A 15,770-nucleotide genomic window follows, 5' to 3' on the forward strand; every position below is an offset into this window, starting at 1 on the left:
TTTGACCTCCTAATATGTACCGGGCGCCATGTTGGGCACTGGGTATACACGGATAAATAAAATACAACCCCTTCCCTCAGTGAATGCATGGTGGAGAAGATACACAAACGGATCAGCATAAAACAGAAAGGTTTTGAAAAGACATTATGAGGTGCAGTCAGGGATTGGCTGTGCATAAAGTACTGAGAGCACAGGAGGAGAGCACCTGACCAGTTGGGATGGGGGCCGTCTTTGAGGACTCACACTGAGCTGAATCTAAAGGATGAGTAGATATTTAGAAGATGAAGGGGGCATTCCAGGCAGAGGAGACAGCTTAAATAAGGGCACGGGATAAGAAACTGCAAGCACGTTGGTGTCACTGAAGCAAAGCAAGAAATGGTGAAAGAAGCAGCAGAAGAGAAAAGTAGGGACCCGATCACGGTTAATCTTCACCGGCATATTTTGAAGCATGGACTTTTCCTGTGGTCAGTTGGAGCTGAGCCGGTCAGGTTTCCGCTTAGGATAGACCACTTACACCGGGGTACGGAGAGTGGGTCGGAGGGTGCAGGGATGGCAGTTTTATCAGGCTATTGTAATCAGCGGGTTGAGAAATGATGAAGGCCTGGCTGAGGTAATCAAGTGAGGAGGGGAAATAGTCGACAAATATTTAGGAAGTAAGATAATCAGATCTGAGGATTGGATAGATTTGAGGGATAAAGGACAGGGTGTTCCGACTTCTGCTTTTGTTGATTGAGAAGAGAATACCAGAAAAACAGGAAAAATTCAGTTTGAACACTCGAAGTTTGAGAGGATTGTGGAGATGGCCAGCGTACCATTTGACGTAACCCTAAGCCATATAGAAGTTTGGAGATGTATGGTTATGGATTCGAGAGTCATTAGCATATGGGTGGTTGCTGAAACTCCAGAATAAACCAAAATCAGATTTTTTAAAAACCTGTTCTATCCACAGAGTGTTCCTATGAAATCTTTTGGAAGCTGAAATGGAGGAAAGTGAAGAAGTACTAACCACTGATTTACATGGAAAATTTTTTGAGCATTCCCAGACCCCCAAAATAACCTCTCTTAGGCTTTTCTGATGCCTTAGGACACATCTCGCTAACAGATGCACAAAATAAATCCAGAGAAAGAACAGATGTTCCTAGTTGAAAGCTATGGCAGGCTGATGCTGAGTGTGGTCTTGGGGAAGGAGCCCGGTGGGGGCCGTCTCCCCGCTCGGGGCGTGCTGGCTCTGTGCGGGCTGCTGCAAAGCAAATGCTAAATGCTGTTTTCACTTTTCACCTTTTTTCCTAAAAGCAAAAATCCTCTTCATGTATCTTTCAGTTTGAAAGAAATAGGTATTAATGCAGATTTTTTGTGAAAGTAAAGTGGTGTAACTGAACTTTTGAAAAGCAGGGGATACCCATATTCAGAAGTGAGCTTGGCATATTTTGGGGAAGGTACTGACTCTAGTTTCTTGCAACTTCATTCATGCATTCATTTATATTTTTATTTTTTCCTTAAGATTTTATTTATTTTTTTTTTTGACGTTTATTTATTTTTGAGACAGAGAGAGACAGAGCATGAACGGGGGAGGGGCAGAGACAGAGGGAGACACAGAATCAGAAGCAGGCTCCAGGCTCTGAGCCGTCAGCCCAGAGCCCGACGCGGGGCTTGAACTCACGGACCGAGAGATCCTGACCTGAGCTGAAGTCGGACGCTTAACCGATTAAGCCACCCAGGCGCCCCAAGATTTTATTTTTAAGTAATCTCCACACCCAATGTGGAGCTCAAACTCGCAGCCCCACGGTCAAGAGTCACATGCTCCACCCACTGAGCTAGCCATGCGCCCCACAATTTCTTTTAAAATTGAAAACTTTCCAAAAAAAAATTGAAAACTTTCAGGGCACCTGGGTGTCTCAGTTGGTTAAGCGCCGACCTCGGCTCAGGTCACCATCTCACAGTTCACGGGTTTGAGCCCTGTGTTGGGCTCTGTGCTGACAGCTCAGAGCCTGAAGCCTGATTTGGATTCTATGTCTCCCTCTCTCTCTGCCCCTCCCCTGCTCACGCTCTGTCTCTGTCTCTCAAAACTAAATAAATGTTAAAAAAAATTTTGTTTTAAAATTGAAAACTTGCCTACCAAAAGACCATGAGTACTAACCACTGACAATTTTTATTCACTCATCCAATAAATGTTTATTAAATGTTAAGTCCCCGGATTTCAGCAGATACAAAAAGCAGTGACAGAAATATCCTCCCTGCCCTTTGGGAGGTTCCAGTCATAATGATCAGATTCTTCATATTTGTAAACCCTCTGCTATCAATGAGGTTATTTTAAGGGGTAAACAGTGATGATAAACTGACTCTATTAGCAAATGACTGTTGTGTTTGCTAAATGATAAAAAAAACAACAACATATTTATCTCCCCCTTAGTTCACTGCTTGGTTTGTTACAACACAGAATCTTTTTTGTTCAAGGTGAACAATGGAGAATAGAATAAAGAAAGGCACAAACACTGATGGTTTTCTCCTGGAATGTACTTTTGTATCAGATGTGAGGAGAGTTGTGTGCTACTACATTTATTTTTTATTTATTTATTTATTTAATTTTTTTTTAATGTCTATTTATTTTTGAGAGAGAGACAGAGCATGAGCAGGGGAGGAACAGAGAGAGAAGGAGACACAGAATCTGAAACAGGCTCCAGGCTCTGAGCTGTCAGCACAGAGCCCGACGCGGGGCTCGAACTCACAAACTCAGATCATGACCTGAGCCGAAGCTGGACGCTCAACCGACTGAGCCACCCAGGCGCCCCAACTACATTTAAATAAAAGAATAGTTGTAGCCATCAATACTAGGTTAGCACTATTCATTGTTTAAAAACTAGTCTGATTGATGTTCTGATTGGTTTTGTCCCTGTTATTCAGGGTTGTAGACAGTTGTGTTTGTATTTTCCTCTCTTTATTGGTGCTGATAAGAGTCATCTTGTGGCTTCATATTTTTGTCCCAAATGTCCTGGGGTGGGGAGCACAAAGCAAATGTAGTAGGGTACTTGTGTATCTTTAGGCCATTCAATTTATGAGGTGCCAATTAACTAAAATTAAATTTAACCCTGTGGAAAAAAACTGATTCCATAGGAGGAAAAAGCAAATGTGAAGTACATGTAAAGCCTCATGAATGTAAATTCAAGAATTAATAACTAAATCCTGCTAAAATGCAGGTATTTCAAGAATAGTTTTTAAGTAATCATATTGCTTATCACATGATTTCCCTGACTTTGGCCTTTAAAATGCAATTTAACTAAAATGAACCCTGTGGCCTTGATGTGTCTATCCGATTTTATTGCTGATAACTTAAATGCGAAGCATCCAACTCCTGCCATTTCTGCGGTTTCTATGGTAACTAAAGTGTGCAAACCCAGCAGTATCACTTTCTTTCACAGCTGGCGTTTTGTGTTCGCAGTAAGAGGAGTTTTAGTAAAGCATAGTCTGTGTTAATTGGGATGTAAGTAGGTCAGAACGACTTTGGTATCCTCTCCTCGTTCTTTTTGGTGTGTGTGGGTGTAGGCGCATGTGCGTGAGCTGCAGTTCCCTTTATATTTTTTTTAAAGGGTATACACTCACTTAGATCAATCACTATTAAAGTTAATCTTTTGAAAATTAAGCATAATATCTGGAAAAATGACTTGATTTGGAATCTTGAAGATTAGGTGGAGTTCTGAGACTTGCCTCAGCCCTGTGGGCCCTGGAGAATTCCTGTTATAAAAAAGGAAATGATTGATATGAAAATGCTTTGAATATTTAAATCCTTTTTATTGGTGGTCATGACATTTATTTTGTTGTTATCATTGTTCTTTTGAACCATCAAATATCTTATGAGCTGAACATGTATTTACTTATTCTTAACATTTATTTACTTGTTACATGTAATCCCAGTTAAGGGGTGTGTATATTTTTTAAATGTTTATTTATTTTGAGAGTGGGGGAAGGGCAGAGAGAGAAAGAGAGAGAATCTCAAGCAGGCTCCACACTCAGCCCGGAGCCTGACGTGGGGCTCAGTCCCACGACCCTGAGATTGTGACCGGAACCCAAATCAAGAGTCGGATGCTTCACTGACTGAGCCACCCAGGTGCCCCAAGGTGTGCATTTAAAAATAACATCCTGTGCAATTCTAGATCATCACCTGACTACAGGAGCCCTTCTTTGTGGATACTGCCCAAACTCTGCATTCCTTTCTCAGACTGTATGAAAGAGCTTATAGCCACTGCTCCCCACTGTACATGGGGACCCCACAGTTAGAGATTCCATAGGCTTCAAGTATCCTCTCTAAAAGGTATTTTTGGGCACCTAGGCGCCTTAGTCGGTTAAGTGCCCTTACTCTTGGTTTCAGCTCAGGTCATGATCTCAGGGTCGTGGGCTCAAGCTCCAAGTGTGGCTGAGGGTGGAGTCTGCTTGAGATTCTCTCTCTCTCTCTCTCTCTCTCTCTCTCTCTCTCTCTCTCTCTGTCTGTCTCTGCCCCTCCTGTGCATGCTTTCTCTCTTTCTCTCTCAAAATAAATAAATAAACTTAAAAAAAAAAGATATTTCTACAAACTTCAGTACCAGTTAGAATCCCTGTTTCTCTCTCTCTGTATCCTCATTCCACTGTGGAAGGGGTCATTGAAAGCTATTCTCTGTTTCTACACAGCATGACTGCAGGAATTTCTAATGAGAGTTAGCTAACAGTGATCTAAGACCAGCTTCCTGCTCTTCTGCCATTCAAATGCTCATCGTCTATTTTCATTTCTTACGTGAAGCAACTTTGCTGCCGTATCACATACTTTGTGTTTTTATCTTACAGCTTTATTTTAGAAGTATTTAAGCTCAAAATCTAAGATTACAAATAATGTAGCAGAAGATATATAAGATGGTTGATTTGATAATTCTAAGATTTTTTTAAACGTTTTATTAATTTGAGTGATCCCTATATCCAATGTGGGGTTCAAACTCATGACCCCAAGATCAGGAGTCGCATGCCCTTCTGATTGAGCCAGCCAGGTACCCCAAGAATTGTTATATCCCAGAGAGTCTATTCTCCCTAAGGCCTTCCAAAGTATAGTCTAATTCTGCCTTTACCTTCTTCCCACTTATTTGGGTCTCTTTCCCTGTGTCTGTCTTCTGTAAATGCCAGGAAGTTGCCTTTTTTTATCTTTCATTCTATTGCACCTGAAGACCACCTCTTCCTTTTTAAGCTCTCTTAGCTTCTAGAACCCTATGCTGTTTTCTCACCTTGGTTCCTCCTTCATAGGTTTTTCCCTGGGCTCTTTTTCCTCTAAACACCCTTTATTCCTCTCAGCATTATTCATTTTTATTAAAAAATGCCATTTCTTTAATTAGAAACAATACCAAAAAATATAAAATCAAACATTATAAAAATATATAATGTAGAAAATGATAATCTCTCCATATTCTGTTCTCAGAGATTTAGCAAAATGCCAAAATCCACATTGTACAACCTGTAAAAATTATGGGTAAGATAAAGTAATATAAAATGATGCCAATTCTAGTCATGTAAAACCATCATTCTGTATGATTGACAACCCCGCCCATCTTCACCTTACCTCTCTGCTGCTTCTCCTATACTAACTCTCCTGTCATGTTGATTCCAGCTGCATTGACCTCTTTGCTCTTTCTCCAGTTAGCCAGCCTGCTAGCTCACCAAGGTTTCCTCTCACTGCTGTCCACCATGGCCTTGCCCTTCTGCAGATCTTCTGGGGGCCCTCACCTACTCTCAGAGTGCAGGCCAGACAGTGCTCAAGAACTTCTCCAAGTCTGGTACACAAGTGACGTGTGTCCAAAGCAGAAGCATTGGGAACAGCAGGCCAGACTTCTGTTTGGTTTCCTTGTCTCTAGAATCATCAGTGCCTTATCATTCTGTCCTTCCTGATGCCCATTGTTCTCCCTCACAAGTCTCCAGTTCTCCAGGCAAGCGCCTGTCTCAGGCCTTTCCAGCTTCTCTTTCTCTTTGCCTACACTGTCCTTCCCTTATATTCCAGCAGCTTATTACTCTACTTTCTTCAGGTCTTATCCCGAGTGTTCCCTTCTCAAGGAGACATTCTCTGAGCAATTTAAATAGCGCTTATTACTGTTGAAAATGACACCCTCCCAGCAGTGCATATCCCCATTCTTTGCTTTATTTTTTGTCTTTACAAAGACTATGTGCCTTACAAGGTGTAACAGTGGAGAGCCTGTCACTTACCCCAGTAACTGGAACATCACCCATAGCTTGCTTCTATTTATGCCTTTCCCCCCATCCCATCTTCCTGCCTTGTCAAGAATAACAAATATCCTAAGTTTTGAATCCATTATTTACTCCTTTTTGTTTGTTTATTTTGAGAGAGAGCACGAGTGGCAGAGAGAGAGAGAGAGAGAGAGAGAGAGAGAGAGAGAGAGAGAACATCCCAATTTCTACTGTCCGCACAGAGCCCAAGGAGGAACTCGATCTCACAAACCATGAGATCGTGACTTGAGCCGAAATCAAGAGGCAGATGCTTAACTGACTGAGCCACCCAAGCATCCCTACATTATGCACTCCTTTTTAAAAATAGGTTTATCACATTTGTATGTGTGCCTAAATAGTATATTCTTAGCTTTGCTTGGTTTTAAGTTTTAAGAAAATGGCATTCTGCTGTATATAGTCTTCTAAACTTGCTTTTTTCACTCAGCATAATGCTGCTAAGACGCAAACATTTTTTTACCTTTATTAGTAACCTCCAAATTTTCATTGCTGTTTTAAAATTCATTGTGTGCTTCTACCACAATTAATTTCTCCATTTTCCTGTTAGCTAGAAATTTGGGTTGTGTTCAGATTTTTTTTTTTTTTTTTTTGACAACCTATGCTGCTAGGAACATTCTCTGGTGTATCTAAAAATGGAATAACTGAGTCGAAGGGTATGCAATTGTTCAGGTTTTCAAGATGATGTCACATTGTTTTCCAAAGAAGTTGTACCAAGTTATTCTCTTAACAACAATGTTTTGGAGTTCCCCCTGACTTCCTACTCAGCAGTTCTTAATTTTTAACCAATATACTAGGTATAAAACGGTATCTCATTTTGATTTTAATTACATTTCCCTCTTTATGAATGAGATTGAACATCTTCATATGCTTAATGGTTAAATGTTTCTTATTTTGTTAAATGCCCGTTTGGACATTTTGCCCGTTTTCTATTAGGTTGTTTTTATATTGATTTGTGGGAGTTCTTTATTCTGGATACAAAATCTTTGTTACTTATCTGTTGCAAACTTCTTCCGGTTTGTGCTTTGTCTTTTTCTTTTCTTTATTGTTGGTGGTTGAAAGTTATTTTAATAGCCAGATTTGTCAGTCTTCTCTTTCGTGATGATTTTTTATATCTCGTTTTAGAAATTCTTTCCTACCTGAGGGTCAGAAAGATATTAGCTATACTCTGCATCCCCCCCCACGCACACAGTTTTAAAGTTTTGCTTTTCATGTTTAATTCCTTAATCTGCTTGAAACTGTTGTATGTCTGATATGAGACAAAGATTCATTTTATTTATTTTTTTCCCACTGGGATACCTGTTGTGCCAGCACCATTTATTGACTAGTTCCTTTTTTCTCCACTGACTCTGAAGTTGCTCTTCTCACAGCATCATGGTTCCGCCTGGGTTCTCCATTCTATCACATTGATCAGTTTCGTCTATCTCTGTACCAGTATCATACTGTCTTTACTATGGTTTTAAAATAAATCTTGGGGGCGCCTGCGTGGCTCAGTTGGTTAAGTGTCCTACTCTTAATTTTGGCTCAGGTCTCACGGTTTGGTTTGATCTCACGGTTCATGGGTTGGAGCCCTACGAGGCCTGCTTGAGATTCTGTCTCCCTCCCTCTTTCTCTGTCCTACCCCCTGCTCTCTCTCTCTCTCTCTCAAAATAAATAAATAAACTTTAAAAAATAATAAAATAAATCTGGATGTCATGTTTTAAGCCAGATTCCCTGGATTTATAGATAAGAATGGAGAGAATTGATGTCTTTACTATATAGAGTCCTCTTATCTATAAGCATGACTTCTTAATTTATTTGAGAGTTACTAATGTCATTTAAGATAAAGTTTCAAGATTTTCTGTATAAATATCTTCTACATCCTTTAGTGTATTTATTCTTAGGTACCTTATAGTTTTTTTTAATTACTGTAGAAATGCTGCCTTTGAAAAATTTTATTTCCTACCCTTTTTTTTCTTTTGCTGGTATATAAAAATACAGCTGACTTTTTCATATTGTTCAGTTAGCCAAACATCTACTAATCTCCCTTACTATTGCTAATAATTTGTCTGCAAATACTTTGTGTTTTTTATGTAAATAATTACATCATTTGCAAATAACAATAATTTTGTTCCTGCCTCTCCAATTCATATCCCTTTAATTACTGTTTTATAGCACCAGACTTACAGTGCGATGTTGATTTTAGAAGTGGTAATGGTGGATATCACTGCATTATTCCCAATTTTAAAGGGAATCCTTCCAATGTTACTTCTTAGTTTTTGATATATACCCATTATCCGGTTAAGAGGGTAATTTTCTAGTCTAACTTGCTGAAAGATTTTATCATGAATGGGTATTAAATTTTATTAACTGCTTTTTTAGCCTCTGTCGAGATAATTGTATCATCTTTCCTTTTTCATATGTTAATATGCTGAGGGACTTATGTAGGTTTTCTCATGTGAAGCTATCCTGGCATTCCTGTTAATGGATTTGGCTTAATAATATTTTGTTTAATATATTTGCATCTATACTCGTGAGTGAGGTTGGCCTGAAATTTTTTTCTTTCCCATACTTTGTCTGTTTTTGCTACCAAGATTATACTGTCCTTCCAGAACTTATTGGGAGCATTCCCTCTTTTTCTGTTCTCTGCAAATGTTTGAATAAGATTGAATAACCTGTTCATTGAAAATTTGTGGAGAACTTGCATCTGTGGTCATTTGGGGTTTGGTGCTTTCTTAGTAGGGAGATTTTTAAATATAGTTTCAATTTATTTAGCACTTACTGGTTTGTTAAGATTTCCTAATTCATCTTGAGTCAATTTGTAGGTTACATTTTCTCGACTTTGTCCATTTTGTATACATTTTAAGAGTAATCAGTATAAAGTTCTTTGTGGGGTTATCTTTCTCACTTCCATTGGCCCTAGATTTATGATCCTCCTTGTAATTTGTAATGTTTATTTGCACCTTCTGTCCTCTCATAATAGTTGTCCTAGAGGCTTCATAAATCCTGTCTCATTCATAGATTTCTGCCCTTACCTTTATCTTTTTACTTCTACTTTCTTTTGGTGTATTTTCTTGAGCTCCCCACCCCCCCCCCCCACCACTCCCCTTAGCTTGGGTACATCATTATTTTCAGCCTTCCTTTTTTCCTAACATAAATATTTAAGGATTCTATAAATTTCCCTTGTAAATACTGCATTAGCTTCATTTCACAGGTTTTGATAGGTAATACTTACATTATTTCATTTCTGAGTATTTTTAATTTCTTCATAGATTCTCCTTTTACTTCTGAGTGATTTAGAGGAAATTTTTTTCCTATTAACGAAATAACATATTTTACTAAAAGTAACTATTCGGGCATCTGGTTGGCTCCCTCAGTAGAGCATATGACTCTTGATTTCAGGGTTGTGAGCCTGACCCCTATGTTGGGTGTGGAGATTACTTAAAAATAAAATCTTAAGGGGTACCTGGGTGGCTTAGTGGGTTAATAAGCATCTGACTTCAGCTCAGGTCATGATCTCCCAGTTCATGAGTTTGAGGCCTGCATTGGGCTCTGTGCTGACAGCTCAGAGCCTGGATCCTGTTTCAGATTCTCTCTCTCTCTCTCTCTCTCTCTCTCTCTCTCTCAATCTCTCCCCCCCCCACATGCACTCTGCACTCTCTAAAATAAACATTAAAAAATTTTTAATAAAATAATTAATAAATAAAATCTTTAAAAATATAACTATATCTAATAAAACAAAAATATTTAGTGAGAAACAACTAGGCAGCATACAACTGCACAACTCCTTTTTCTTCTAGACAACTGTTGGCTTCATAGTGCAACAGAAATGCTTTATGTATACATCTCATTTTATCAGAGTATTAAAAAGATACGTATACTCAAGGTTTGAGATTTAATTAATATTTTTTACTCTTTCATCAAGGATATTCTTAATTAAGTTGCACTGTTTGTCCTATGGGGTAATGGCTGTGAAGAATACAGTGGCCACCAGTCTAAATGCTACTGCCTTGATTCTTTTTCTTTCTTTCTTTCTTTTTTTTAATTGAAGTATAGTTGACACACAATAGAAGTTGTTGTTGTTGTTGTTGTTGTTTTAGTTTATTTATTTTTGACAGAGAGAGAGAGAGAGAGAGAGAGAGAGAGAGACAGAGCATGAGCGGGGGAGGGGCAGAGAGAGAGGGAGACACAGAATTCGAAGCAGGCTCAAGGCTCTGAGCTGTCAGCACAGAGCACGATGCGGAGCTCGAACCTGTGAACCCTGAGATCATGACCCAAGCCGAAGTCGGATGCTTAACCGACTGAGCCACCCACAATAGAAGTATTTTTAAATTTCCAAATATATGGAGTTTTAAGTTTATACTTTGGTGATTGACTTTTAACTTCATTGCGTTGTAGTCAGAGAACATAGCCTGTTTGATAACAATTCCTTGAAATTTCTTGAGACTTGCTAGTATGTGATCAACATTTGTAAACGTTCCGTGTGTCTTTGAGAAAAATGTGTATTCTCTAATTATTGAATAAAAAGTTGTGTATATGCCCACTAGATGAACCTTGTTAACTGTGTCTTCTGGATAGTCTATATCTTAACATTATCATTGTTCTCTTTCCTCCCTGAAGTTATATCAACTTTTGCTTTATATATATTTCAAGTCCATGGCAAGTTTAGGAATGTTGCCTCTTCCTGGTGAATTGAACCTTGTATCATTATATAGTGACCATCTGTATTCCTAACAATGCTTTTATCTTAAAAGCTATTCCATCTGACATTACTAATAGTTGATCTAACTCTTAGCAGTTTACCTGATACACCTTTTAATAGCCTTTTATTTCAGGTTTTATGGCCCTTGTGCTTAGGTGGATCTCTCGTAAATAGTGTAGGAATAGATGTTGTTTCTAATTCAAAATGGAAATAATCTGCTTTTAGCAGGAAACTGTTTTGTTTTAGTCCTTAGGCCTAAATTAAGAAGTTTTTCCTCCAGAGAGAGTTTTCTTTTGCTTCTACTGGTAGTATCTAGGTTTATTTTAGTCCATTTGAGAGTCTTAGCTGACTTTGTGGTCGCAGGCTCAGCTTTCTTACTTTGCTGGTGGCCCATGATTCAGTATCCCCATTGAAGTGTTGTTGGCATCTGTTCTTAGGCCCATCCTGACTTTCCTTTAGTCTCTAGCCACAAGGATACATTATTTGGGCCGGCACTTGGAGTTGTAGATAATCCCTGACCTCTTGTGAGATCAGGGAATCCTTTAAGGGAGGTTTCTTATGCAGCATATGGTTCTGTAATGTCAGGGTCCCCTAGAGCACCTAGTCGGCCATAATATCAGATGTGGAAATCTCTTGTATTCTCCTTGGTTTCTTTTCCAATATCTGATATAGTGTACATTTGTTTATTTATTGCCCTTCTGTTCCCACTAGAATGTAAGCTCCATGAGGGCAAGGATTTTTCCTGGATGGATTTTTACTGCTGCATCTCTAGCATCTAGCCTGATACATAGAATATGCTTAATCAATATTTGTTGAATGCATGACTATGGAGGGTAGAGAGGGTGGTATAAAAAAGCAATCCCAAGTCTTGAACATTTACCTTAAAATGCTCTTATATGTTCCCCCATGACCATTGTCACAATTTAGGGTGCCCTTACTTTTCCCTAGACTATTGGTTTCTGTCTCTGCTTTGTGATTCATCCACCCTTTCCAATTCAGCCTTCACATTGCTACCAGTTTTTTTCCTAAATATAAATCTGATTATCTCACCGTCCTGTCTTGGCTTAGCCTATAGAATCAATTCCAGTTTCTTTAATGTGGCATTTTGTTCCCAATGTAGTTTCCAGTCTTATTTTTTTTTTAATTATTTATTTTTGAGACAGAGACAGAGACAGAGCATGAACGGGGGAGGGTCAGAGAGAGAGGGAGACACAGAATCTGAAACAGGCTCCAGGCTCTGAGCTGCCAGCACAGAGCCCGACCCGGGGCTCGAACTCACAGACCGCGAGATCATGACCTGAGCCGAAGTCAGACGCCTAACTGACTGAGCCACCCAGGTGCCCCTTTCCAGCATCCTATGCTCTAGTGCAGGTTCTCCCAGTATGCCACGTCTCTATTTTTATGTGACTGTGCCCTTACTTACAGAGTTCTCAGAGCCTGAAAAGTCATTCTTTCATTTAGGCCCATCAGAATCTTAGTCATCCTTCATTCATCCAAAGTCTTTTTCCTAAAGTCTGTCCTGATATTCACTGAGAAGAATCATTCATTCCTGACATTTTCTTTTGCTCTTTTGGTACTTTTCATAACCTGCCTTGTATTCTAAAAAGCAGTTTGTCTTTCTTTCCTTATTAGATTTTTGAAGCTCTTTGAAGTCTTGAGCTTCATGTTTTATTTCTCTTTATTTCCTGAAGGTCTGCAGTATAGTGTTTTATCTATAATGGATCTTTGATAAATCATTATCAAACTTGAATCTTGAAGCTCTGGGTTTCGACCGATGCTATTTTCTCTTTCTGCTGCGATAAACTAATTTCGTCTTGTGTCTTCAGTCATCATACTCCAGTGACAATAATTTTCAAATCCTCTTCTGAATAGTATGACTTAGGGATCCCACATTGTTCCCCCTCCCTAACCAGTACCTCTCATAACTGTTCCACAATAAAGGCACCATCATTCTTTTAGTTGGAGAAACTCAAAACCTTGCGGAAATTTGTATCACCCTTTGTCTTAGTCTTCTGACTTCAACTAGTCACAAAGTCCTGTTAATTTCTCCTTTAAAATGTTACTCAGCTCCATAACTCCCTCTCCATTTCAGGTTAGAAGGCCTTGGACAAAGCCTTTATTATCTTATACCTAGTTCTGATAGCTCCCCCTCTCCTGGGATCTCACAGCCTGCCATTTAAAGATCAGATTACTTCACCTGGCATTTAAGACTATCCAGAGTCTAGGTTAATTTTGCTACCCCCAACATGGGTCCTCTGGTTTCTGTCCAGAGTTCTGTCTGGGTTACTGTCTCCTAAGCCTACCTTGTTCATAGCCTTTTCACCTCCTCCACTGCCCTTGTCCTTCTTCTACCCTGACATGCCAGTTCCTGTTCATTTTTCAGGATCTGGATAATGGACACCACTGTCGCCTCACCTCCAATGAACATTTCCCTCAACAGTGGAAACTCTAGTTATCACTTCCTCCTTTGAACTTTTTTTTTTTAGTGCTAATTGTTTTCATTGAAACTTAAAAAAGAGCCAGCAAATTGGAAGGGATCTAAAAGTAATCTGGTTTAACCTCTAACCCAAGACGTCAGTCCTTTCTATAACTCACACATAGCATTAGCTTCTAATATTATACAAAGCTTCTGTTTTTTTTCTTTCTACTTATGTAAAGAGCATCTGGAGGCTAGGGATTTAATTCATCATGTGCTTGTTTTTCCTCTTGATTGTCAATATGTTTTTTGTCCCTAAGACACAAAAATATGTTCATTGATTGAATAAATGAATCCGAAATTTTCTCTCTTGCTAGTTTACAGAGGAGACTGACTTGGCCCAAAAGCCTATTTCCATAGTTCTCTGTTTCCAAATATCTACAAATGAGGATGACTTAAAAGCAATGGATACATTTGCAATCTATTCTTTTCTTTATACAGTTCTGTATTAGCCTTGATTTTTATTTTCCTACATCTTGAAATTATATTTGGAATTTTGCACTTTTGCATGAACTACAGCTGAAATGCATATGGATATGAATGGAGTCTGTTGAATGTTGATCATGTTTTCCTATAGTAGTTAAGAAATATTTAGTAAGGAATATTCCATTGAATGCATTTAAATGAAGGTAATTATACTGTGGTTTGAAATTTTACAAAACACTTTTCAACCACAAAAACTGTTTCTTGTGGGCAACAAGTGGACAGTTATAATATGTGTAGGTTTTTAAAAAAAATACATCACTTGTGACTGCTGTGGGGTAAACAGAAATGATAGCTTCAACTTCTTTGTAATTATTTGTATAATTTTGAAAATAAATGTTTTCAAAGCAAAGATGTTTATAGAAGGTTAGTGCTAACTTCAAGTATGTCAAATGCTTTAACTATATAGAGGGTATTTAATATTGTATTATGGTTTTGATGAAAATACAGAAGTGATATTTTCATATTTTAAGAACTTTTCTCCATTTTAGAGCATGTCAAAAGAATAAACATAGTAATTTGAATGCTCTATTTTTATTCCTAGAAACCAGCAAATATCCTAGTAATGGGAGAAGGTCCTGAAAGGGGGAGAGTCAAAATAGGTAGGTAATTATTTCTCAAATAATTTATCAAGAAACTGAAGTGACTGCAAAGATGGTTTCCCCTTTTTAAAGACTCTTATTTAAGCAGTTAATTTGAAAATGACTTCCTCGTCATGTTTTTAGAAAATATGTCGGGAGGTGTAGGTAGATAGTTGATAAAACGCCTCAGGTTTCTTCCCCAAGTAAGCTGAGGCAAGCAAGCCCACAAAAATTTCATTCTCATACAGTACCCAAGCATGTGTTTATGCCGTGGTTGCTCTCCTGCACAGCTGCCCTAAATGTCATCTTCTAAGTCTTGCTTTTGTCTCGGCTTCACCAGTGTTCTTTCCCTGAAGGCATCTCTCCCACCTGACCTAACACACGCACGTCTTCCCACATACCTTGCCCCCGCCCCCTGCATGCCCGTGCCAGGTACCAACATATTTTTTCCAAATGAAATATACATGTTTATAAACCCTCTTATGTGGTGGTCTTAGATTAAGGCACCCACAGGAGTCCTTCCCATTTATTAAGATTCCCTTTGCAACCCTGAAGATCGTTCTAGAAGAAATTGGCATCATTTATACCTCTGACGTATTTGGGAAGAGAATGAGGTGAAGAAATGCTTCATTCTAATTTTTTTTTGTAATAGAAATTGCATTTATTAAATGTTCCAATGGTTTTCAGAAGGATTTTAAAATAAATATTGTTTCATCAACCTGCTTTCTTTGCTGTTAGGATATATCATGCTAGGGGTGATGCAGAATTGTGCTAACTTGACCTATTGCACATCCATTCTGTCCTACTACACCCAAGCATGCTCCTTGGTTGGTTGGTTATAAACCAAATTCCTTTTCTTTCAACCTCTACACTAAGTTTACTGAGATTCAGAGTCATAAAAAATGTTGTTGATGGTCACTAAGAACCAAGTAGCTGCTTTCCTTCCCCCCCCCTTCCGTTTGCTTCCCTCCCCACCCCTCTCTACCACTCCTCACTTTTTTCTGGTTCACGCTCGCACTCTTTTCCTTATAGGCATTTGAGGACCTACTTTTTGCTAGACATTGGTGAAAGGGAAAGGGTGGTAAAGGGCAGTCCCTCCCTGTGACAGACAGTGAAATAATTAGTTTACTACCCAGTGTCATAAATGCTTTCATATGTTCCCTCACTTTATACAACCACCCTGTAAGGTGGATGTTCCAGAGAAGGAGAGCTGACTTTAGAGAGGTTGTGGCTTACTCAGCCTCTCAAGTCCAAAGTCTCTTTCCCTACAAATGTTGCTGCCCAGCCATATCAAAGCTGTCTG

At 38.8% G+C, this 15,770-nt stretch overlaps 1 protein-coding gene across 10 annotated transcripts in view; it reads left to right on the forward strand.

Moving 5' to 3' along the window:
- CDK19 (cyclin dependent kinase 19) overlaps positions 1-15,770 on the forward strand; it is a 189,520-nt gene that overhangs the window by 141,342 nt on the left and 32,408 nt on the right. For all 10 annotated transcript variants that reach the window (XM_053222371.1, XM_027057090.2, XM_027057092.2 and 7 more), the window contains one exon: positions 14,431-14,488. In XM_053222371.1, coding sequence (XP_053078346.1) covers positions 14,431-14,488 — 58 coding nt within the window. The remainder of the gene's footprint in view (positions 1-14,430; positions 14,489-15,770) is intronic.

The sequence above is a fragment of the Acinonyx jubatus genome, chromosome B2 (genome assembly GCF_027475565.1).
Source record: "Acinonyx jubatus isolate Ajub_Pintada_27869175 chromosome B2, VMU_Ajub_asm_v1.0, whole genome shotgun sequence".
NCBI lineage: Eukaryota > Metazoa > Chordata > Mammalia > Carnivora > Felidae > Acinonyx > Acinonyx jubatus.